The sequence below is a fragment of the Lutra lutra genome, chromosome 18 (assembly GCF_902655055.1).
Source record: "Lutra lutra chromosome 18, mLutLut1.2, whole genome shotgun sequence".
In the NCBI taxonomy this organism is placed as follows: domain Eukaryota; kingdom Metazoa; phylum Chordata; class Mammalia; order Carnivora; family Mustelidae; genus Lutra; species Lutra lutra.
Window position 1 is genome coordinate 1,947,310 of NC_062295.1, and position 23,042 is coordinate 1,970,351.

The following is a 23,042-nucleotide window of genomic DNA, read 5'->3' on the forward strand; positions in this document are numbered from 1 at the left end:
TAGCTTGTTTCTTCTCAGAACATTGGAAAGAACCACTGGGCCAGGAGTGTCCCCCAAATGCTCTTGAACCTGGGCTCTGTGGAACAAAGAGCTACTCCCTAGTGGGTTTTCTGGGTGCTTGGTGCATGTGTGGGTGTTCCCGTGGGAGGGATCTTCCTGCTACTGTAAGAGAATTTTGACCACCCTGGGTGGGGCACTGTTGGGATTGCGACCTTCCCAGTCAACTGTGCCCCTGGGCATGTGTGAGCCTCCGTATTGTCTGTAAAATGGGGCCATTGTACCTACCTCACAGGGGTGTTGTGGGGATTAAATGTGATGAGGGTAGTGGCAGCTGAGTGATGTGCGTGTCTGAACTGCCCACCTCCTTGTCTGTGACCCACTGACAAAAGCCTCCTCCCAGGCTGCACCTTTAGGAGACTACTCCAGTGGGGACCTAATGCCACCAGCCGGTGCTGATGGGAGCCTCTCCAGATGAGAACGGGCCACTGCCCGTGGAGAGCCGCACCCTAAGCTCCCACCATGGACCAGTCCCAAGCAGCACAGGGCCCCCAGCTCCCCTCCCCAGCAGCTGTGAAAGGGGCACCTCTCTATCATGACCCCCAGTGTGTCATCCCTGTAGCTCCCCCAAAGATTTCTCAGCCCCAGCAGGGGTCACAGTCCTACTTATTAACTCCAGTCACGTGGGGCCCTGTGGGCCTCATCACTCCTCCCAGCCAGCACCCATCTCCCAGTTGTCTGAGCCCCTGAAGGCCCCCCTCCTACATCCTGTGGAGACCCTCCTGGAACAGTTTCCAGTTGCTTCTGTCCCTCCACCTCTCTGGGCTCCAGCTCCCCTTCCATCACCCATCTTTCACTAGTACCCACCTATAGTCAGTCACCTGTCTCACCTTGGCCCATCTGGCCCCAGGCTCCTTGCTCCAAGGCCACCATCCCTAGTCTTCTGGACTGATGCCACCTGCGAATGTCGTCGCCTCCTCAGGATGTCCACAAGCGAACGCTCCCTCCTCCCTGGCTGTGGCTCCAACACATGTGTCTTCTTCACCTCTGTCAGTACCCACTGGGCCCTGCCAAGTACCCGGCCCGACGCCAGGTGGCCTGGGGTCCGCAGGGCAGCTCGGCCCTGCTTTAGCGCGCCTTCAGTAAGGACAAAGTCAACCGTAAGCGATCTCAGAGCCACCATTTGCCCAGTCATCCAAACTAGATGTCCGTGTGCCACCGGAGCACCCTCTGCTGACTCCCAACCCGGGTCCGAGCCGGAGTCCGCGCCGGCGCCGCGGGGGCTGGGACGCAGAACCCCGAGCACCAGGGGCGGGGGCGGGGCCGGGGGCGGGGCGGGCCCTGAGCCCTGGGCTCGGGATTTGGTCGCGAGGCCGGAAGGGGGCGGTGTCCTAGCCCGGAAAGGACCTGACTTCCCGGAGGCGGCAAATCCGGAGGATCCGCGGCCTCCTTCATGCTGCCCGCGGGGTGCTCGCGCCGGTGAGACCCGCGCGCTGGGAGGGAGCGGGGCGGGAGGGGGCGCAGCGCGCGGCCAGCCAGGGTGCTGAGCCGCCGGTGCGCCCCTCCCAGGCTGGTGGCCGAGCTGCAGGATGCCCTGGACGCCTGCGCCGAGCGGCAGCGGCAGCTGGAGCGGAGCCTGCGCGTCTCCCGCCGGCTGCTGCGGACCTGGTACGCGGACCCCGAGAGCACCCGGCCGGGCCGCCCTCGGAACCCCGCTCAGAGGCCCCGGGCGGGAAGGCCGGGCCCAGCGCCCACTTGCTTGTTGCCAGCTGTGGTCCCCTTTGCCTGCAGGCTCTGAGGTTGGGGGGCTCCCTGGGGCCGGTCGGGTCTGGGCCCTGCTTCTTGGCCGTGCCGCCACTGTACTGGTCTTGGCAGGGAACCAGCCGAAACGCCGGCGGCTGCGGAGCCAACCCCCGAGCCAGAAACTGATGAAGAGGCCCCGCCTCCAGGTAAGCTTGCACCGCCCGCCTTTCCTTGGTGCTGCCCTGCTCTGTTTTCTGACAAGCCGTGGTGAGCGACCACTGCAAGAGTTCTTTTGCAGCAGGCACGCCCAGCCCTCAAGACCTCAGGGAGCTGGAGCTTCTGACCCAGGCACTGGAGAAGGCTGTGCGGGTGAGAAAAGGCGTCTCTAAGGCTGGAGAAAGACACGGGGCCCTTAGCCTGAAGTCTGCTGCCCCTTCTCGTGCCGCCACAGCCTCTGCCCCACCCCGGACCTCAGGCCAAGCTGGCCGTCAAGCCTCAGAGACAAAACCACCCAGGGGCGTCCACCAGACCACAGTGCCTGCCAGGGGCCTCCCTGAGTGCAGGCTTCCATCAGTGGGGGATCGCACCCGTATGGGGAGAGGAGCCTCAACCACCAAGCCCAGACCAGGCCTCAGGGACCAACAGATACCCCCATTGGCTGCTCCTCGGGCCCCAGAAGCTTTCACACTGAAGGAGAAGGGGTACGTTGCCCAAACCCTTCCGGGAGGAACTGTTGTGTGTACCTGCGCAGACTCTGGCCAGCAGCAGGAATCTGGGATGGGGGGTGACAGGGCAGGGTATTGAAGTGGATGTGGACCAGGGGAGCCCCTAGGGTGCCATCCCATGGGATCCGTGCCCCAAAGCTTGCAGAATGGACCATTGCTAGAGCCTGTCCCCTTCTCCCTGGCTGTCCAGTGCCCCATCCTCTTAACCACCCATTCCACCCAGCCCCAGGACTCCACATGGGCTGTGGAGGGCCTGGGCTCTGCTCCTGGTGTCCTTTCTTCCCTCCACCGGGGCAGAGCTGGACTGTGCTGGCTCCCACAACCAATCTGAAAGCCCTGTTGCTTGTTGGGGGTGGGGGGAGCCCCCAGAGTGAGGCTACTCTGAGCACTGGCTTCCCTGGCAGGAGCCTGCTGAAGCTACCCATGGCCTACAGGAAAGCGGCTTCCCAGAACTCCCGGTAAGGTTGAGTCTCAGCTGGGTGGGGGGGGGGGGGGAGACCAGGGAGGCCCAGGCGTCCCACCAGCCCAGGGCCACATCGGTAAGACATTTCCGGCAGGCCACTCTGCTTTTTTGGCTGGGTGGGGACACTTTCCATGTTAAGAGAGTCTTCCTGGCTAGGACTTAGACTCAGCGGGCTTTGGGGTTGAGACAGTTTGCGTCCCCAGCTGTCTTCCCTGTGGAGGTGGGTGAGATAGTGTCAGCTCCGTAAAGGTGCGATAAGGGTTCAACAAGGCGGGGCCTTTCACGTGTTCGCGCAGTGTCTGCTCCAGAGCCCGCACCCAGAGTTCTCTACCGTGGTCTCAGGTAGTCCCAGTTAGTCCCAGTTTCCAGGGGAGTTGCCAGCTCCTCTCCTCTCCTCCATTGACTTCTTAGTACTTCCCAGAGTGTGTGGGCTCTGTCCCCCTCTCACGGACAGCGTCCTCTCCATCCCCCAAAGCCTGGGGAGGCCCCTCCTGGCATTCAGCAGAGCCAAACACCCCTCATGGGGGCCCTGCCCTGGCCTTTCCCTGCCTCCTGAGGCCCAGCTAGATGGACGACCGGTGCCTCTGTGTGCGTTCCAGCCTGTGGGCCCAGCTCAGCTCTCCCCAGACCAGTGACTCCAAGGACGCTGCTTCCATGGCCAAAACCCAGTTCCTCCAGAAAATGAAGACGACTGTATTCTTTCTGGGCTTGTGGGACCCCCAGGGTGGGGGCTGCGGGTGGTTCCGGCCTGGTGAGTTTAAAGAGGAACTCCAGCAAGGGCCAGAGCCGCTCTGGGGTCCTGTCCTTGGCGGGAGGGGAAGGGGGAGAACCTGGCTGCGGAGGAGAATCCCTGACCCATGTCCAGTCGGGCCGGCCCGGCTCTGGGCTCGCCGCTGCGGAGGTAGAGGCAGAGGCCGGGCTCCTGCGGAAGGCCTGCTCGCTGATGAGACAGCGAATGGAGGAAGTGCTCTCCGCAGGTGAGCGGGCCCTGCCGTGTGTGTCTCAGGGCTGGGAGGGCTTCGGGACTGGCACGGACCCCACCTGCCCTTTCTGATTTTTGTGTAGACCCTGCTGACCGGATGCAGGAGTACCACTGCCTGCTCACCCTGGAGGGGCTGCAGGCCATCGCGGGGCAGTGTCTCCACAGACTGCAGGAGCTCCGTGCAGGTGAGACCCGCCGCCCTCCCCTCGTGCTGGGGTCTGGTCCGTGGTCAAGAGCCTCTGGGCAGGGCGCCTGGGTGGCTCAGTTGGTTGGACGACTGCCTTCGGCTCAGGTCATGATCCTGGAGTCCCAGGATCGAGTCCCACATCGGGCTCCCGGCTCCACGGGAGTCTGCTTCTCCCTCTGACCTTCTCCTTGCTCGTGCTCTCTCTCACTGTCTCTCTCTCAAATAAATAAATAAAATCTTAAAAAAAAAAAAAAGACTTTAATTTAAAAAAAAAAAAAAAAGAGCCTCTGGGCAAAAATAGGGTCACCCCACCGCCTTGTCCCACAGGACTAGGCGGCACTGCACCCCCACCCTGCTGCCTCTCCCGACGCAGCTGTGTCATTGTAAACGGTCTGCGTGTTTATCTAGTTCCCGAGAAAGTGTCGTGTGAGAGTCACAGGCGTACAGTCAGGTGACTTGCCTGGTGTTGCAAGAGATGGTTGTTGCTGGATGGAAGTGCTCCAGCCAGGGCAAAGGGAGGCTTCACACCCCCTTAAAGGCAAGTGGGAAGGAGGTCCCTGGCTGCCCCCCCATGAGGCCACATCCCCTTGTCCTCACAGCCATGGCAGGACAACAGCTGGGGCCGTGGCCTGAGGGGAGATGCTGCAGAGCCTCAGTGCCCTGTGGGGGAAGAACAGACCCTACCTGGAGCCCCCAGCTTCTTCTCTACTCCAGCCCCGAGGAGCTGCAGAGTCTGTCGGTCCTCGGGCTGCGGGTGGCCATGCTGGACCAGCAGATTCACCTGCAGAAGGTACTTCTGGAGCGGGGGGACTAGGTGACTGGGTGCCAGGGGAGTGGGGGGGCTTTGGGCCCAGCCAGAAGATGGAGCCTCTGGGCTGTGCACAGGCCTAGGCGCAGAGCTCTGGGATGAAGGGGCTGGCACATGGTGCCCGAAGCCCTCCCTGGAATTGCCCCACTGTGGGGGTCTTCTGTAAGCCCGCCACTGGCTGCCCGGGACCGGTCCCCTGCTGAGATCATGGCCATGCGTTACCCCCCAAGGTCCTGATGGCTGACCTCCTCCCGCTGGTGGGCGCGCGGGAGCCTCCGGGGACGCCCTGGCTGGCGCTTTGCCGAGCTGTGCATAGCCTGCTCTGTGAGGGAGGGGAGCGCTTCCTCACCGTCCTTCGAGATGAACCTGCCGACTGAGCCCTTCCTGTGGCCAGCCGCACCCCCGACCCCGCCACTTCCCAGACCACTGGACCCTGCCAGGAGGGTGAGGTTACTCTGACCCACGCGACTGGGAGAGCGCCCCCCTATTAGGTCAAGGGGGATTGAGAGAACTTTCGATGTGGTGGCCTGGGGGGCTCAGAGATGGCTGTACCCACCTGGGAAAGCAGGGTCCCCGGTGTGGGGGGACAGCCCCCGGCTCCTACCGAACAGCCCGGGGCCCCAAAGCTAGCGGACAGGCCTCTGCTTGCCGTAGCCTTTAGCAGGCTCGGAGACGAGAGGTCTGTCGGGCTTTTTTCTTAGCTACTTCTGTTCTCTCCTGTTTTCACACATATCAGCCACTTGTATGACATTAAAACTCCTTTTGAAAGGATCTAGATTTAAGGCGGGACTTGGCATGTTTGTTTTTTTTTCTTTGTGTTTTTGCTTACCACGAACATATCCAGCGTATTTATTGAGAACACACGTAGGCCTCCGTGCTGCAGGGAGGGGGCAGGAGGACACTGAAGGTGAGCAGCACTGGGGACTCCCCTCCAGCTTCGGCCCGAGCACACCAGAAGCCCCTTCCCCCCTTGCCTAGACTGGGCTCACTAAAAGACGCAAAAGCCACTGGCCCAACTCAGTGAGTGGGCTCTCATGGCCACAGTGGTCCTTCTAGCACCCGTGCTCACCACTTCCTCCTGGGCTGTTGCTGTGGCCTGCGTGGGCCCCCCTCACTGACTGCACTGTCACCTCCTCCGAGGCTCCTGCCTCTCCCGCTGAAGGAAGGCAAGAAAACGCGGAGCTCAAGGTAATGGTCTCTGGGTTTATACCAGTCATAGGTTTGGGTTTCCACTTTGACTTGATTTCTGCTGGGGGAGTTTCAGCAAGATTCTTAAGGGAACTGAGTCTCAGTTCCCATTGTCGTCCCTAGTGTCATACTGGGGGTAGTTGTCAAGAGAGGTTATCAAAGAGACGTGACCACCTGCGGCCCCTGGAGCTGGATCTGGGCAATGGGAGGCTCCTCACTCCCTCCCCGTCCGTGGAATATGGGTTCCACAGCCTTTTCACTCCCGGAGCCTGTTGTGAGGACCCAGCCCCGAGGTAGCGCTGTGGGGCTGAGAACGCCAGCGCGGTGACAGAGCCCAGGGCAGGCCTCCCCCGACACCACCTTTTAGGCTCTGGAGGGCAGGTACAGGGATGTTAGCTCCCTTTGCTTAGGAACCCTGCCACCTCCCCACCTGGGGTGGCCCGGCTCTTCCTTCAGGCTATACCTGCTCTCTGCCTGTGCGGCCGGTCTCAGATGACCCCAGGAGGCTCCCGAGGGGCCCGCAGCAGTAATGGCCCTTACCCCTGTGGCTGGGGCAAGGACAAATTACACAGTGGTAGGGTTAGGCCATAGTGTTCTTTAAACAAGTCTTGCCTAGGCACCTGAGCCAACCAAGCACAATCCTCAGAGCTGGGGCACTGGCCCTTTGTGTAGCTAGCAATGAGCAGCAGGGAATTCACACCAGCCTCTGCTCCGGGGAGAACCAGGCCCCGAGCCAGGCAGCTCCTGGAGCAGGCCGGGTCTTCTGAGCGCCAGGCAGGGTGTCACAGGTGTGGGACATGAGTTGAGTGATGCTGAAGCCGCCTTGGGGCTGCCCCCACAGTCCCACAGGCCAGAAACCTTGAGTAATGGAATCCCAGGTCTTGGGGGCTGCTGGGGACCAGATGACAGACCAAAGCAGGAAACCTAAAAACAGTCCTCGTTGCAGTAAGGGGCCTGTAGGGAGTGGAACAGCTCTGTCCACTGACCAGGGCAGGAACAGGGAAGGGGGAATCCAGAGGTGGGGAGCCTGGGGGACAGCTACCCCCCTCCAGGCCACTTTGTTGCTACTTCCAGAGACCATGCCCAGTTGATCTGATCTTGAGGAACCTTTCATTTCCGGGGTGAATCCCACCACCCTGCTACTGGCCAAAACCCATTTCCATAGCCAGTGGTCTCCACCATAATTATTTTAGTCCACCAGTCCACTTGGTTTACTGGACCTTTGCCCCCTGAGGGCAGGGATGCTGTCCACCTTGGTTCCTAGCCAGGCCCAGATGGGCACCCAGAGGTTGCTGATTCAATGACCCTCCCGTCAGGACCCGTCCTCCGTGTTGCCTTGTGGAGCGCTGTCCGCACCTGGGCAGGCAGGTGGCGCCCGGAGCATGAGGGAAAAGGAGGGCAGAGGTCTGGGTTAGCGCCCCCTTCGACATTCGCGCCCGCCCACCCTGATTCAGCGCCAAGCCGGGAGGCGGCGGCGACCTCCTCTCCCCGGCGTCCCGGTGGCGTCACCGCATCCCGGGCCAATCCGCTCTGACGTGGCGGTCGAGGACGGGAGTGGGGGCTGCGCGGGCGCCCACACCCACCCTGAGCGCGGCCCCCCATCGGCGGCATGAGCGCGCCCGAGCCCCCGCCCGCGGCGCCTGCCGAGCCCCCCGCCCCCCCTGCGCCCCCGGAGCCCCCCGGGGCCCTGCGCGCGCTGCTTTTGGCCACCGGCGGTGTGGGGGGCTCCTGGCCGCGCTGCGTCCTGCCGTTCGGCGTCGTGACCCTGCTGGCCGGCGCCGCCGCCACGGCCATCACCTTCTCGCTGCGCGGACCCCACCTGGACCTGGAGCAGGGCGTGGCGCTGACCACGCTGGGCGCGGGCCTCGGGCTCCTGGCCGCCGCCTTCCTGTGCTGGCGCGCCCGGCGGCAGCGGCGGGCCGGGCGCGCGGGGCGGCGGGAGCCGGGGACGTCCTGAGCCCGCGCGCGCGCGCGCGGCCCCCTCCCCAGCGAAGTCACCGGGAGCCGGACGCCTCCTCTCTCCGGACCTCGCCCCGCCGGGGCGCGCAGAGCACAGCGAGCGGGACGAGAAAGCCCCCTCCCCAGACCGTTCCTTCCTAAGCCCTTAGGAAGCCAAGGGGGTGGGAGCTACGAGCCATTTCCCTCTGCTCTTCGGACTCGCCTCTCCCCACTCCTCCCAGCGTTGCTTTTCAGCGTTCTGCTTGGCGCGCAGAGTCGATCGCCACCGCGGAGAGGGCCTGCGTGGCACGGGGGCCCTGCCTGGGGAGCAAGGTGGGGGATGGCCGCGGACTCGGCGGGTCCACCCTCCTGGGGTGAAGCAGACCGTGCTCCCCTCCCCATGCCGTCTGTCTTCCCTGCTCGGTTGGAAGCCCCTCTTGGCATAATAGACGCTCAATAAATGTTTGTGTGAAATGTGTACAAGTGGTGGCTTGCAAAGGTCTGGACGGAACAGTATGTCCTGGGCTGGGCCAGGAGTGTTGGGTCAATTCGCCTGACAAGGAAAGACCCCAGGCGCCTGAGGCCTGGGACTGTCTGGTCCCCTGGGTCCTTTTCTCCCTGGACAGGTTCTCTGTGTGCCCCCAAAGCCAGCAGCTGTCATTCTGACTGGGGGTGGGAGTGGACTGACAAGGTGCATGGGGAGGGGGGGTGAGAGGGTGGGGTCTCCTCTAAGGTGCCAGGATGGACCAGGATCAGCGGAGAAGGGTGAGAGGCCCCAGAGGCTGGGAACAGGTGGCACAGTCCACAGGACTGAGTCCAGCAATGAGCCCAGACTGGGGGCTGCAGAGAAGGCCCTCCCTCACTCTCATCAGGCCATCTGCCAGGGCCATCCTTAGGGGCCAGAAGAGAATGCGTTCAGGGGGCCATTCTGGGGGAAGAGGCGGGGCTGCCTGCAGCCTCCTCCCTGGGGAGGTGGTGGTACTACAGCCCTCTGGGCCCAGAGCTTTCTGCTTGCTAACACCGACCAATGCTCTGAACACTCGTGCACGCAGCAGGCTGAGCCCTGAGGGCCTCCTTCCACCCACACCAGAAACCACCAGATGTTCTGCAGACCTTAGCCCCAACTCCCGGGGAGGCTGGGCTGCAGACAAAGCCTGCAAGTCTGACGCAGGGTTGGAGGGGAGGCTGCCCCCCGATTTCCTTTCTTCCCTCCTGCGTCTTGAACTCCAGACAGCCAGGGAGTCCCTGGAGGCTCATTTCGGGCTCTGTGGAACCCTCGTGTTGGGCCTGGGCATCTCTCCCCACTGCGGCCAGCTAGTCACCCCTTAGCTCCTAACGGTCCCGGAAGGATCTATTGCAGCCGGTACTCTCTTGCCAGGGGCTCACTCTCCCCAGGCTGGGTTTGAGGCTGTTGATCAGAAAGACCTCAAAGAGCGTGGCTGGGAAAATGCCGTTTTTGAACTTGACTCATGCTGGAGCAGACTGGGCTCCGGGTCAGCGCCCTCATTTGTCCACGGCTATCTGTTGTAAGGGGAACTTTTTTTTTATCTCGAAGTTGAGATTAGGTGCCATGGCACCTGGGGCAGAGGGGACCCACCGACCCAGCAGCCCTGCTGCTGCCAAAAGCGAAGGGAGAGAAGCCAGCAGCCCCTCTGACTGGATTCTTCCCAAGCCTCCCATGATCTCATCAGCCCCTGCACCCCCCCACCCCTGCATTTGTGAGGGCCTGACCAGGAAGTTCTAGTCACTTCAGGTGTCCCATCACCCTATCTTCCTGGCTGCTCCGTCCTCTTCTCTTTTGGTTTCCCTTGGGAGGCTCCAGGGTCCCCCTGTCCCTACTCTCCTATACAGCAAGAAGATACTGCTTCTCTCTACCTTCTTCTTGTAGAAGAGGCAGCTCCTCCAGCCCAGACGGATCCACATGGCAACCTCCATCAGCTGCTGGGCCTGGCCTGAACTGAAACGTCTCACACTTTCTCCCAGGTCACACACGTTCCCGTGTTCCCTGGCCCCTCTGCATATGCAGCCAACTCTTCCCGCTGGGCCCCCTCCATCAGGGGCTTACTGGTTCTGGGGAAGTGGTCTCTATTTGGAGTGGTTCTGGTCTCTCTTGACTGGGTCATTCTCCGCTGCAGCTGCCCCATCCCCAGCTGGGGCCCAGACTGCCCGGCTGGGTTCCTGCCTCAGTTTCCCTACTCAAACCTGCCAGCATGTGGTCCAAGCTCAGAGGTTCTGATATGTGACCAGGCCCTCCCCATGGGCCCAACTCCACTCCCAAACCTCTACAGGGGTCCTCGACTGCTGACCAAGAACCCGAACCCCACGGGATCCAGTTAATTAGTGGGCTCCCCTGCCCCAGCTTCTGCTTCCTCCCTGCCAGCTCTAGGGGCTGGCCCCATCTCGGTGTTGCAACTAGATGGAGACCCAGAGATGCTGTGGGACACGAGTTCGGCCTGATCTGGGTGGCATATGCCAATTTCATTACTTAGGCGAGCTCCAGTCAGACGGGAAGGACACATCCTTCCTGAACATAAAGCAAGAAGGACTCAAGGCTGTGGAGTCCCTCCCTGGCTGCATCCAATACCTTTGCAGCTCGTCAACCCCCCCTCCCGCCCCCACCACCAAAGGCTCAGTAAAGTTGAGTAACAGTCCGATGAAAAAAACTAAATCTCAGGTTAAGGAGCCTGAACCACAGAGCCAGAAATTGGAGCAGCTTGGTTTCAAAATCAGACCTGGACCCAATTGTGGGTTTTCTTCTACTGGAGCCGACCACTGCTTGGGGACATCCCATAACCACCAGCCCTGCTTGGCTACTACAGCCCTGAGTGTTCCCTGTAGAGACCCAAGGGAGCATCAGGGCACCAGCCTTCAGATGGAGGGCCCAGCCTGCCAGATGGGCCTGAGGGAGGAGGCGGCCAGACCCCCGCCCAGCACGTGGCACAGCCCCAGGAGCAGTCAGGGCCTGGATGCAGGCCGGGAACCCTGCTGGGTGGTCCCCCACGGGCTGCGTGGCTGAGCCGCCCCCTCCAGACCCCTCCCGCCGGCGCATTCCTGGCTCCCCGGCCCCTCCCCCGGTTCCCGGGCCTCCCAGCCCCCTCCCCCGCTGGCCCAGCCAGTGTCTGAATCTGCTTCTGATTCCGGCTCTGCCGACGAGGCCCCCTCCCCTCCCCTCCCTCCTTCCCCGGCCCGAGCAGCCCCGCCCCCGGCTGGGCCCAGGCTTGCGCCTACTGCGCCCCCCACCCCCTCCTGGCACAGCTTGCCCGCCCTCGCTACAGCCGGGAGGAGGCGGCGGCCCGGGCGCCCGAGGCCCCGCCCGCCCTCGGCCCTTCCCGGGAGGCCGGGAGACCTGCTCGACCCGGCCCTCGGTGGGTGAGTGCAGCGGCGGGCGACGGGTGGGGCCTCCGCGGGCGGAGGCGCCGGGAGCTGGGGCGACTCCTGTCAACGCTCCAGGCCCAGCGGGAGGACGCGCCAGCATCCCCGCTGTTGCGCTTGGCCCGGGGCGTGCCCGCGGCTGCTCCCACCTCTTGGCCTCGGCTGGGGCCGCCCGGCATTGCGCGGCATTGCGGGCCAGCGGGCAGAGCCTCGGATCCGGGCTCTTTCCCCACGAGGGCAGCGGCGTGGGGCCCGGCGGGCTGGCTGATTCACCGCGGCTCCGGCCATGCCCGGCTGGCCCTGGGGGCTGCTGCTGACCGCGGGCACGCTTTCCACCGTGCTGAGCCTGGGGCCGCCAGCGCCCGCCGACCCCTGCCATGACGACGGGGGTGCGCCCCGCGGCTGCGTGCCCGGCCTGGTGAACGCCGCCTTGGGCCGCGAGGTTCTGGCGTCCAGCACGTGCGGGCGGCCGGCCACGCGGGCCTGTGATGCCTCGGACCCGAGGCGGGCACACCCCGCTGCCCTCCTGACCTCGGCGGGGAGCACCACAAGCCCTGTGTGCTGGCGTTCGGATTCACTCACGCAGGTGCCCCACAATGTGACTCTCACAGTGCCTCTGGGCAAGGCTTTCGAGCTGGTGTTCGTGAGCTTGCGCTTCTGCTCTGCGCCCCCGGCCTCGGTGGCCCTGCTCAAGTCACAGGACCATGGCCGTAGCTGGGCCCCACTGGGCTTCTTCTCCTCCCGCTGTGGCCTGGACTACGGCCGCCTACCTGCCTCTGCGGACAGCCCACCTGGCCCAGGGCCTGAAGCTCTGTGCTTCCCTGAGCCCCAGGTCCAGCCTGATGGCGGTGGCCTTCTGGCTTTCAGCGTGCAGGACGGAAGCCCACCAGGCCTGGATCTGGACAGCAGCCCAGTTCTCCAAGACTGGGTGACTGCCACAGACATTCAACTAGTGCTCACAAGGCCTGCCGTGCTGGGGGACACCAGGGACTCCGTGGCCATGGTCCCTTACTCGTACTCAGCTACTGAGCTCCAGGTGGGCGGCCGCTGCAAGTGCAATGGGCATGCCTCAAGGTGCCTGCTGGACACCCAGGGCCACCTGATCTGCGACTGTCAGCATGGCACCGAGGGCCCTGACTGCGGCCGCTGCAAGCCCTTCTACTGCGACAGGCCATGGCAGCGGGCCACGGCCCGGGAAGCCCACGCCTGCCTTGGTGAGGCCTTGGAGGGTGGCCTGGGGATCCTGGACCAGGCCAGCCTGCCCCTGACCCATCCCTTCCTGCAGCTTGCTCCTGCAACGGCCATGCCCGCCGCTGCCGCTTCAACATGGAGCTGTACCGACTGTCCGGCCGTCACAGCGGCGGTGTCTGTCTCAACTGCCGGCACAATACCGCAGGCCGTCACTGCCACTACTGCCGGGAGGGCTTCTATCGCGACCCTGGGCGTGCCCTGAGTGACCGCCGCGCTTGCAGGGGTGAGCCTGCCACCAGCTACCTGCACATCTTCGCCTTCTTGTTTCCCGCATTCCCACATGGCCTTCTAACCATCCTGTCTCTGTCCTCAGCATGTGACTGTCACCCTGTTGGTGCCGCTGGCAAAACCTGCAACCAGACCACAGGCCAGTGTCCCTGCAAGGACGGCGTCACCGGCCTCACCTGTAATCGCTGCGCCCCTGGCTTCCAGCAGAGCCGCTCACCAGTGGCCCCCTGTGTTAGTGAGTGACCTTGCCCTCCTTCCTTCAGCCACCTCAGCCAAGGCCACCCACGCCAGCTCCCTGCTGGTACCGGCTTGTCCCCTGAGCCCTCCCCGCACATGGTCCCTCTTCAATGCAGGCCCTTCTTTCATCCTGTTCGCAGAGACCCCCGCCCCCGGACCCACTGAGGAGAGCAGCCCTGTGGAGCCCCAGGGTGAGTGGACCCAGAACAAGGTCCCAGATTGGCATGAGCGTGGGGGAAGGCTATGGGTTCAAGGAGGGGAGGAGGAAAGGGTGGGGTAGGGAGGTGGGGATTCTGTGCCAGCCTCCACACCCCCTCCAGACTGCGACTTGCACTGCAAACCAGCCCGGGGCAGTTACCGCATCAGCTTGAAGAAGTTCTGCAGGAAGGACTACGGTAGGCTCCTGCCCTCACCCTCTCGCCTTGCTCTTTTCCCTCTCTGGGCCTCCCACTATCGCTGCCCCCGCCCTGTCAGCTCCCGGTGGCCTCTCGATGCCCACCCCCACCCCAGCGATGAGTGCCCCCCACCCGGTTCGGTCCCTTTCGCGCCCCCCGCTCCCCACACCGCTGGCGCGCAGTGTTCCTCCGCACCGCCCGCCCCCTCACGGCTCCGCCCCACTTGACCCCGCCCCCTCTCCCCCTCCCCGCAGCGGTGCAGGTGGCGGTGGGCGCGCAGGGCGAGGCGCACGGCTCGTGGACGCGCTTCCCGGTGGCCGTGCTTGCAGTGTTCCGGAGCGGCGAGGAGCGCGCGAGGCGGGGGAGCAGCGCGCTGTGGGTGCCCGCGCGGGACGCGGCCTGCGGCTGCCCGCGCCTGCTGCCGGGGCGCCGCTACCTGCTGCTCGGCGGCGGGCCAGGGACCGCGGTCGGGGGCCGAGGGCCCGGGCTCAGCGCGACCCGCGGGAGCCTCGTGCTGCCTTGGCGCGATGCGTGGACGCGGCGCCTGCGGAGGCTTCAGCGGCGTGAGAGGCGGGGTCGCTGCGGGACTGCCTGAGCCCAGAGCGCGGGCGGGGCGTTGCCTCCACATCGAGGCGCACGTTCATCCAGTGCATCCGCCCGCAGAGGAATCTTTGCTGGCGTCGCGCGCGTCGCCATCTAGGCCCTCCCCCGACCGTGCCCAGCGACTCCCTCGATGCCACGCGCCCATGCCTGCGAGGGCTGTGACGGACGCAGCGACACCCCGCCCCGACAGAGAAGGATGTGATGGCCCCAAAGAGCTGCTTCGAGGCTCCCTTGGGCAGCTGCCATCCCATCCTCGCATTATCTTCCCCCTCCAAGGGACACTGCGATCGTCCCAGAAGGCTGGGAGCGCCCTGGGGGGCCGAACTACACTTCGAGGCTCTGCGAACACCCTCAGGGCCGCTGAGACTCTCCCACCTGCGATGCAGTGACCCCTCAGAGCGCATTTTCAGCTTTCTAAAAGGCACCGTGACCCTCTCCCAACAGATACGAACCCCCTTGTGATGCCAGGACCCACCTAAGGTCTGAAAACTCCCCCAAGGGCTGCGGGGGCTTCAACCCTCACGGACTCTGATCTCCACAGACGCCCGTGGACCCCCGTGGGGCTCGGGGGCACTGGCTCCCCCGCCCCCTGCCGGGACCCGCAGAGGGCGCTGTGACTCCTCCCCCAGCGAGGACGACCGCCTCCGGTCCCCGTCTGCCCGCCTGTCACCTCCGCCTGCCCTGCCTCTGTCGCTTGGGCGTCCGGGTCCCTGTCCCCGCTGCGTCTCTGCCTGAGTTCGGCCCCTTTCTTGGCCTGCTGTGTCCCTATGCTGTCTCCGTCCGGCTGTCTCTCTCGGCCTCGGCCTCAGGGCTCCTCAGGTCAGGTCCCACCCGTAGGACCCCCTGCGCACCCTCTCCGCCTGCTCGGGACCGGACGTCGTGTCCACGCAGACGAGCGTTCCCCGGTCCACGCGTGACCCGGCGGGGCGGCGACTCTGGCTGGCAGCCCTCTCGGCTTCGGACGCCCCCAGCCTTGCCTTTGTTGGGACCCCGCATCCCCCGCCCACTCGGCTTGCGCCCCTCAGCGCAGGGACCCGATTCTGGCCAACGCTGGCTCCCGCGGCCCGGAGGCAGGGCGCCAGCGCGCATGCCCAGAGCCCGCCGCGGCCGAGACCCGCGGACGCCCGGGGTGGGCAGCCGGCGGCGCTTGCTCGGCGGGGGCGGGGCCGCGTGCGCGCGTGCGCAGAAGGGCCCGCGCTCAGTCGCTCGGCCAGCTGAGGAGAAGCGGCGCGGCGCGGCGGGCGGAGGTGGGTGCGCGGTCGGCTCGACGGGCGGGGGGCGTGACGGCCCGGCGCTGTGCCGGGTCGCCGGCTGTCACCGCGGCGGGGGCGTGCTGAGGGAGGGGACGTGGGGCAGGGCTGCGGGGCCTCCGTCCGAGGCGGGGCGCTGGGGCCGGCAGTGGCGCGGGTAGGGGTCCGGACCCCGTGCGCCCGGGGCCCGCGACCATCCGCCTGGCCCTGCCCGCCCTCTCCGGGCTGGGCCCAGCGGACCGAGCGCCGGGCGCGAGGGGCCCGGGGCAGGGGCCCATCTCAGCCCCGCCCGACGCCCACCGCGGGGGCAGGGCCTACGCCCCCCTCCCCCCACCAGCCGAGGTCCGCGGTCGGCCCAGGGCGAAGCGTCGGAAAGAGCCGTTCCTGTGTCACTCTTTTCTCGGGGCACTTTCCGGTTCTGCGGGGTAGGAAATCCTCTCCTGGACTCGAAATTGCAGCAGATTCTCTGATAACGTTCTGCCCTTGAAGACTTGCAACTGTTCTCCTCTGGGCCCTCTGCCTGTCCCCCGAGGCCGTGCCGCCCACCTGCCGCCCAGGTACCTGTCCGCCCAGCCTCGGAGCCCTTGGCCTGGCTGCTGTGCCAGGCGGCAGCCGTCCTCCAGGCCTTGCCGGCGGAAGGGAGCGTTTCGGCAGGGCCCCTGGTACTGTGCTTTCCGAGCCTTGAGTAGGCACAGCTGGAGGTCGGGCACAGGCTGCACCCGGTGTGGGTTTTCTTTGGGCAGGGGTGCTGGTGGCCTGGCTACAGGTTTTCATTGATGACCTCACTCCATACAGGGACAGACGCTGTGGGGTTCCTGGAGTGCCACTGGCTGGGCTGACATTAAAGGCCAAAGGTTGTCTAAGAGCCACCTGGGCTATGGGGAGGCCCAGGTAGACTGTTACGATAGCAGCGTGCACGGGAGCCGCAGGCCTGGTGGCCAGTAGCTCTGTGGCTATGGTGGTGATGCTGGCGTTCTGGTGTTTGCCCATTTTCTTATTCCTAGTCGGGAGTCTGTCTGCCTTCCCGGGTCAATAGAGGCACTCGAAGCTGGTTTTCATTATTTCGATGTATATTTGGTCAGGTGTCAGAGGGCGAATTACAAAAAACAAAAAACACCCCCTCTGCCCGCTCCAAAACCCCATTATTCCACAGATGTCGCTGTTTCCTCCACTTGAGGATGAGGACTCGCACCAGACCCCTGTAACTGCTTGCCTAATTGTCCTGGAGCCAAGCGTGCAGGTCCTATTCATTTCAAGGGGTACAGGCTTTGAGAAGCAAACCCAAGTAAGAAAAGTTCAGGGAATCTCACGAAGGTTTTGCCCTTAGCCCCAGCCGGGGGTGCAGCCCCTCACGTGCTTCTTTTGCTCTGAAGGTTGGTCCTCGACTAATCTTCTCAGCCCTCAGATTAAGTCTTTACGTGAAGCGCGTCTCGGGTGCGAGTGGTCTGTTTGGAAGCTTGTCTCTCCCTGTGAACAGGGTGAGAGCCGCGTCACGTTCATCTTTGCTCCATTCTTAGTGTCCGGCATGGAGGGAGCAGGCGGGTATCTCTGAACAGCTGTTGAAATGAACCGAGGTCCCGAAGCTAGCGCAGTAATTCCCTTCTGGGTTAAGGGTGACCTTCGGGGAACGGAGACGTCACCTGGACAGGCTTCTCATAACAGCAATAAAATTCACGCCCCGAGTCTGCAGGTTCACCTGCAGGTGGGCCCCAGCGCACCTGCCAGGACCGTCCAGCAGGCCAAGTGACCTTGGGTACACCGTGTTGCTCCTAATTCCAGTTGTGGTCTGAGCCAACCTCAGAAGACATATTTAAGTGTTTGCTTTTAGATGGTTTCTGGTTTGAAGTACGTAAGAACAACAAAGCAGGTTATAAAAAAGCACTCAACGTTTACCCTGTTCAATGTTTTACCCGTTGAAGCATACCTTTCCTGTTATGACAACTCTGTCCGTGGAGAAAGAAGTCCTTTTTAGCTCAAAGCCGCAGTTTCAGTGGCTGTTGCAAGTGTCACTTTCCAAATGGAGATAATATCAAAGGGGGGAAAAAAAAAAACACCTCAGGCATTTTATTAAGAATCCACTTGAATTCTTTATTCGGTGCTTTTCATTATGCTTCTAACACAAATTTATCGAGATCCTACTGTCCTTGGTACAAGGAGGCCCTATGCGGGAGACCATGTGCCGGAGCTGGCCGCACGGGGACGAGGGGGCCGCTGTGTGGGCCCGGTGGGGGGGAGCAGTAGCCTCTGGCTGTGCAGAGGGGGGAGAGCAGTAGCCTCTGGCTGCCCTTCCGTAGGGATTCCTAGGAAGGACTTGAGCTAAATTTTCAGAAAAGAATAGATGTGGCGAGGCCGTGTGAGGGAAAGAGGCTTCTGGGCAAAGGGACCATGCGTGTGCGGAGAGAAAGGCCTGATGATCTCACACCCTGTAGTTGAAGGAAGGGCCTCGGGAGACCCCGGAGGTCGGGGAAGGTGAGGCTGGTGGCAGACTGGGAAAGAGGGTTTGAGTTCCAGGCTCAGGTTTGAACTTGACCCCGAGAACGGTGGGAAGCAAGCCCCCAAGGGGTCTCGGGCTTGTGAGTGGCTGACATGATCGTCCTCTCCGTGGGGGACCGGGCAGCGGTAGCCGTGTTGGGTGGTGAAGGCCTGCACTGAGTCAGAAGCCGTTAAGGGGCCACAGAAGCCTCCCTAGCCAGACGTAGGCCCAGCGCAGAGGAAGGGTGCCGGGGGACAGAAAGGAGAGAGGGACCGTGGGACAGGCAGCTGCAGGGAGGGGAAGGGCCAGGGAGAAGGGAGGCGTAAGGAACACTCCAAGAGTGGGTGACAGCCGTTGGCGGCCCCGTGCCACACACACAGGGTGCTGGAAGGAAGCTGGTTTGGGGGAAGGTGACAACTTCCGGTGTGGAGATGTCGAGCTGAAGGTCAGTAAGGCTTCCCGGTGGGAGGTGGGTGTACATTAGTCTAGAACCAGGGAGAGTGTCCTGGGCTCCGGAGCATTCACGGGACTCCTTCCAGTGGTGCTGAAGCCGCAGGGACTGGGGTGGGCCTCCCAGGGCTGTGTGTGGAGTAAAGCGAGAGAAACCTGGAGGGGTCTGAAGTTTTATGTCTGTACGGGAAGAGGGTGAGCAAGGGAATGGAAGTCTGATTCCTAAGCCCTTGCCTTGGGGCCTGGGGGCAGGATCGTGGGGTTCTTCTTTGTCACAGGGCTCCAGTTTGTTGGTTAGAGTAAACAGCGAAATGTAAGATCCTCAAGGTGCAAAATCAGATGATTGATGCCAGGGGCCTTCCTGTCTCATGGCTTTATGTGCCTTTTGGGAAACCCAGATTGTCACTTATCTCAAAGGATCCCATTTCCCTCTAGACCAGGGGTTGGTCCCCTCAGAGCAATCTTAGTTAGATCTCTGAAAAAAGTGTTTTCACACCCAGAGACTGATTCAAAGTTACAGAATTCTCGAGGCTCCCTTGCTGTACCTCCGGGACCCCCGTTTCTGTGTGGTACACCAGCATGAGCGGCAAGCGGGACTTGGGAAAGACTCTCAATGCTCCCTCGAGCAAGTGTGTGGTGCCCCTTCTGTCTTCTCCCACACCTGGGGGCTGAGGGGGCGAGGGTGGGGAAAGGCCCATGTTGCAAAAGGAGCCTCTCTCTGCCGTCAGGTGGCACAGGGCCCCACAGGGCTGGTCTGGCCTTCAGGTAAGTGCACAGTGGGCTGTTAGAAGTTATCTTTGTCTGTGAAGGAACATGCTCCTCACTTAGGGCACCGGAGACAAGATCTCATTCTGTCCCATGGCGGTTATGTCCCCCCAGCCGGCTGTGGGACCTTATCAGTCTCCCCTGGGTGTTGCACAAGGACCTGCTGGCAGGGGTCACATGGGAGCGGTCATGGTTTCTCCCTCCAGCCTCCCTTGCTGCTCTCCCTTTTTACAGGTGATCGAGAACATACTAGATATGGCTTGGCCTGTTTCCCATAATCTGAAACTGTGTCTGCCTAATGGTTACACAATTTTAGTTGGGTACCACACACAGTGAGGGGTGTTGCTTACTGTTGGGCGATTCTGTTACCAATAAAAGCCTTACTGTGTAGTATTTTAAATGTAGTTCTTACCTGATCCCACTGAACACTTCCCTCCCCATTCTGTCCCTGCAGCATTTCCTTGTATCATTTTGCAGGGGTTCTCTCTCTCCAGGAATTCCTTGTCCAGCAAGGATCATTCTAGCTTTTCAATCTTGGTAAAGCTGCCGAACTTAGAAAGACCCAAGTGTACGCATTAATTCCTCCTGCCTCAGACAGCCTTCCCTGCCCTTTGGGGCTGTCCCTCCCTACCGCCCAGTGCACGCCAGGCCTTGGTCTCAGGTCCTTTGGCTTCTGGGATCCGGTGCGGCTGGACTGTAGGACGTTTAGTCATCTGCGCTGTGGGTGGTGGTCAGTGGCCTGTCCTCTTAAAGACTGTAGGGCTCACTGCGCCGAGTGGCTGTGCCCCCTGATACCCTGTCCTGGGCCCAGGCTGTCACTTCTTCCTGGGCCAGGGTCTCCTTGTCCCGCAGGACCCAGCTGAGGCACCTGACACCCTGTGCTTTCCTTCTGCGCACCTGCGTCTGGGTTGGTGTGGTCCGTCCCTCCACGTCCCCAGGGGCAGCGGCTCATGGAGAGCTTGTGTCTTTGTATCTAGCACTTGGTACCAGGTGCCCAGGAAGTGTTTTGAATGCCTATTAACATGATTATGACTGCAAGACTCCCTCTCGCCCCAGCTTTGTTGTCAGGTCTAAAAATACTTGCTCAGAACCTGCTCTGTGCCCAGCCTTCTGAGGCACACCTGTGACAGGCACCTTGCTTGGAATTCAGACTGGTTGGAATTCTGATGCTGCCAACGGGCGAGACCTCTTCTCCTGCTTCTCATTCTGTGTAGCTGGCTGATGTTTCCCGTGCCCTGGGGGTGTTTGCTCACACCTGCTCTTGGGAAGACCTTGTTTTGCTGGGAAGATCCAGATCCTGCATTAGCAGAACCTCATTCCAGCCTTAGCCCCTGCCTGTGGGCAGACCAGGCCAGGCCAGGCTGGGGCAAAGGTGTTTGACCCAACAGAGGGCCATAAGGGACTCTTTGGAGTGCCTAACAGGGACCTGTTCCAGGTCCTGTGCCCTTGGCTTAGGTGTCATTGGTAAGACCTGCATTTGAACTTCTGCCTGGAGACAGGCAGACAGGCCAGCCAGCTGTGCTGTATTAATGCCTCGTTAATGGTTACACCCCTTGTCCCTGGCACGCGCCCTCCATCGTGTGCCACCAGCGAAGGCCACTATCCAGCTTCCCAGAACTGACTGCCTGGTAGTCACTGTGGAGTTGCCAGTTGCCATTAATGTTTGGAAAATCCCTGTGTTCTGCTTCAGGGTCGAGGCAGAGCACAGCCTGTGCTCCAGTGTTATATGCAGACACCTGCTGGGAAGGTTACATGTGGAGCACAGGTTGGCAAACGTTTCTGTTGTTACTATTTAGAATTAAATTTTCCTCTTGGGCTAAAGTGGTTTGGGATTTTTCTGCGTCTCCATGTTGCTTTCTCTAGGTTCCTCCTTCCCGGGTACACCAGCTATGGCGGGAGGCCCCTGGACTCAAAAATCATCATGTAGTGGAAGAGCTGGGCCCCTAAGCCCATCCTCACACCAGCGGGCCCACAGTTAAAGCCGTTTTTGCCCGAGGAGGGATCACGTGCAGCAAGGGCACCCTCGGCCCTGCCTGGGAGGCCAGGAAAGGCAGGTGAAGGAGATTGGTGTCTCCTCCTTGGCTGCCGCCTCCACAGGGCTTGTTCCACACACCAGGGCCAGACCCTGAAGGGAGGGCGGGGCCAGGGAAGGGTTTCCAGTGCCGCCCAGAGCTGCGTTGGTCATGGGGAGTGTAGGGTGGTAAGCGTCACTCGAGAAAGCAGTTGGAGGTATAGGACCCAAGTTCACAAGAGGATCTTAGGCTGAGCAGAGCGTGGACCCCGTGAAAGCCACATTTAAGACTCGTGGGCGGATGGGAGCAGGAGAGGCCCGGCAGCTGAGGGGTCAGGAGGGTGGGAAGCGGGAGGCCTCCGCAGAGGAGAGCTGAGAGCAGCGGGGTCACCCATGCATGCTTCAGGGCGATAAGGACCCAAGGGTGTCCCTGCGAGGTGGGCACACCCACTCTGTCCACAAGCTTCACTGGGAGGGAAGGAAGAAGGAGCCACAGGGCCAGAGCAGCCCGTGGGTTCTTAGGGGATACTACGGCAGATGGGGTGCCCGAGAGGGGAGAGTCAGGGCCCAGGAGACATGCAGACTGAGGGGCAGAGCGGGATGAGGCCGGGACTGAGGCCGCAGGTGGATGTGGAGCTATCAGCTGGGGTGCGGCTTCAGAGAGCCTGCTGGCCAGGGGCCTCTGAGGGCTTGGACCAGGGCAGCCTCATTTTTCCCGTCCAGCTGGTGTGCAGGTGCAGAGAAGTGTGCTGTGGGGCCGGCTTCGCCTGTGGGTGTGCCTGGTGGCCCAGGGGGGAAGACCGGAGGGGCTTGACAGGCAGGTCTAGGGCGAGGAGGTGAAGCCAAGCGGGGCCGCTGGGTAGGAGGGGTGGGAAGAGGGAAGGGCATCACGAAGAGTCCTTGGATGGGTCATGAGAGAGTGGGGTGCACATGACACCCATCTCTGGCACTTTCAGAGCTGACCAGGATGTGGATGAAGTGATGTAAAGTGATGTAAAGCTTCTAAAGCTGGGGTGTATCGAGCCAAGGCTGCCTGCTCTGCCCCCTCGTGCTCTGCAGTGATGGTTTTGAGCTAAGTTGGGGGGCCAGGAAACCAGGACCCTGGGGGGCAGGGTCTGAGGAGAGCCCAGACAGAGGGGGGCAAGGTCTGGGGAGAGCCAAGATAGAGGGGGACAGGGTCTGGGGAGAGCTCAGACAGAGGGGGACTGGGTCTGGGGAGAGCATAAATGGGGTCGCAGAGTCCGGGGAGAGGTCAGATAAAGGGGGACAGGGTCTGGGGATAACCCAGATAGAGAGGGGCGGGTCCAGGGAAAGAGCTCAGCTAGAGGGGGCAGGGTCTGGGGAGAGCCAGATAGAGGGGGATGGGGTCTGGGGAGAGCCAGGGTAGAGGGGTCAAGGTCCAGGGAGAGTTCAGATAGAGGGGGGCGAGGTCTGGGGAGAGCCGAGATGGGGGGACAGGGTCTGGGGAGAACTCAGAGGGAGACTGGGTGTGGAGAGAGCCCACGTAGAGGGGGAGCAGGGGTGGGGGAGAGCCCAGATAGAGGGGGCTGGGTCCAGGGGAGCCCCTGCAGTCTGGCCAGAAGGGTGAGGGCACATTCAGAGAGAGGGTGAGGAGGTGGTGCTATGGATCGTAGGTTCCAGAGCCAGAGGAGTGGTGGGAGTGGGGGAGGTGGGTGAAAGCGGGCCAGCACAGTAAGAGAATGTGGGGGATCAGTGACTGTGGGCCCCCCAGTCAGTGACACCATCACCACCACTGTCTGCACAAATGGCGTCCTCTTCCAGCCCAGGGCTGAGATGGGGAGATGCGTACCCGCCCCCTCTTCGCCTCCCAGGTCCCGCACTACCACCTGCAGCTTTTCCCCATGGCCTCCAGCATATTCCTGCCAGGGGAATGGGGTGTTTTCCTAGTGTCCCCACAGATGGGTGGGAAGACTGGGCCTCGTGAGGAAGTCTGATTTGACTCAGACTTGAGAAGA

At 62.4% G+C, this 23,042-nt stretch overlaps 2 protein-coding genes across 5 annotated transcripts; both read left to right on the forward strand.

Annotated features, from left to right (window-relative positions):
- The first annotated feature begins 1,381 nt into the window (after positions 1-1,381).
- TEDC2 (tubulin epsilon and delta complex 2) lies at positions 1,382-22,607 on the forward strand. Of its 4 annotated transcripts, XR_007124328.1 has the most exons (11): positions 1,382-1,476; positions 1,567-1,665; positions 1,873-1,946; positions 2,039-2,441; positions 2,870-2,923; positions 3,528-3,621; positions 3,794-3,905; positions 3,994-4,095; positions 4,697-4,887; positions 5,136-5,483; positions 22,583-22,607. XR_007124328.1 is itself a non-coding variant. In XM_047713065.1 (10 exons), the coding sequence occupies exons 1-10, from the start codon at positions 1,451-1,453 to the stop codon at positions 8,475-8,477; spliced, it is 1,359 nt and encodes a 452-aa protein (XP_047569021.1). In that variant the 5' UTR covers positions 1,382-1,450; the 3' UTR covers positions 8,478-8,496. The 4 variants fall into 4 exon arrangements, 3 of the variants coding, with proteins under 3 accessions (XP_047569021.1, XP_047569022.1, XP_047569023.1); XM_047713065.1 differs by lacking the exons at positions 5,136-5,483; positions 22,583-22,607 and adding an exon at positions 8,274-8,496; XM_047713066.1 differs by lacking the exon at positions 22,583-22,607 and having other exon boundaries at positions 5,136-5,694.
- On the forward strand, positions 11,417-14,124 carry NTN3 (netrin 3). Its single transcript, XM_047713061.1, has 6 exons — positions 11,417-12,617; positions 12,689-12,877; positions 12,968-13,117; positions 13,260-13,310; positions 13,440-13,514; positions 13,769-14,124. The coding sequence occupies exons 1-6, from the start codon at positions 11,690-11,692 to the stop codon at positions 14,107-14,109; spliced, it is 1,734 nt and encodes a 577-aa protein (XP_047569017.1). The 5' UTR covers positions 11,417-11,689; the 3' UTR covers positions 14,110-14,124.
- Positions 22,608-23,042: the final 435 nt, after the last annotated feature.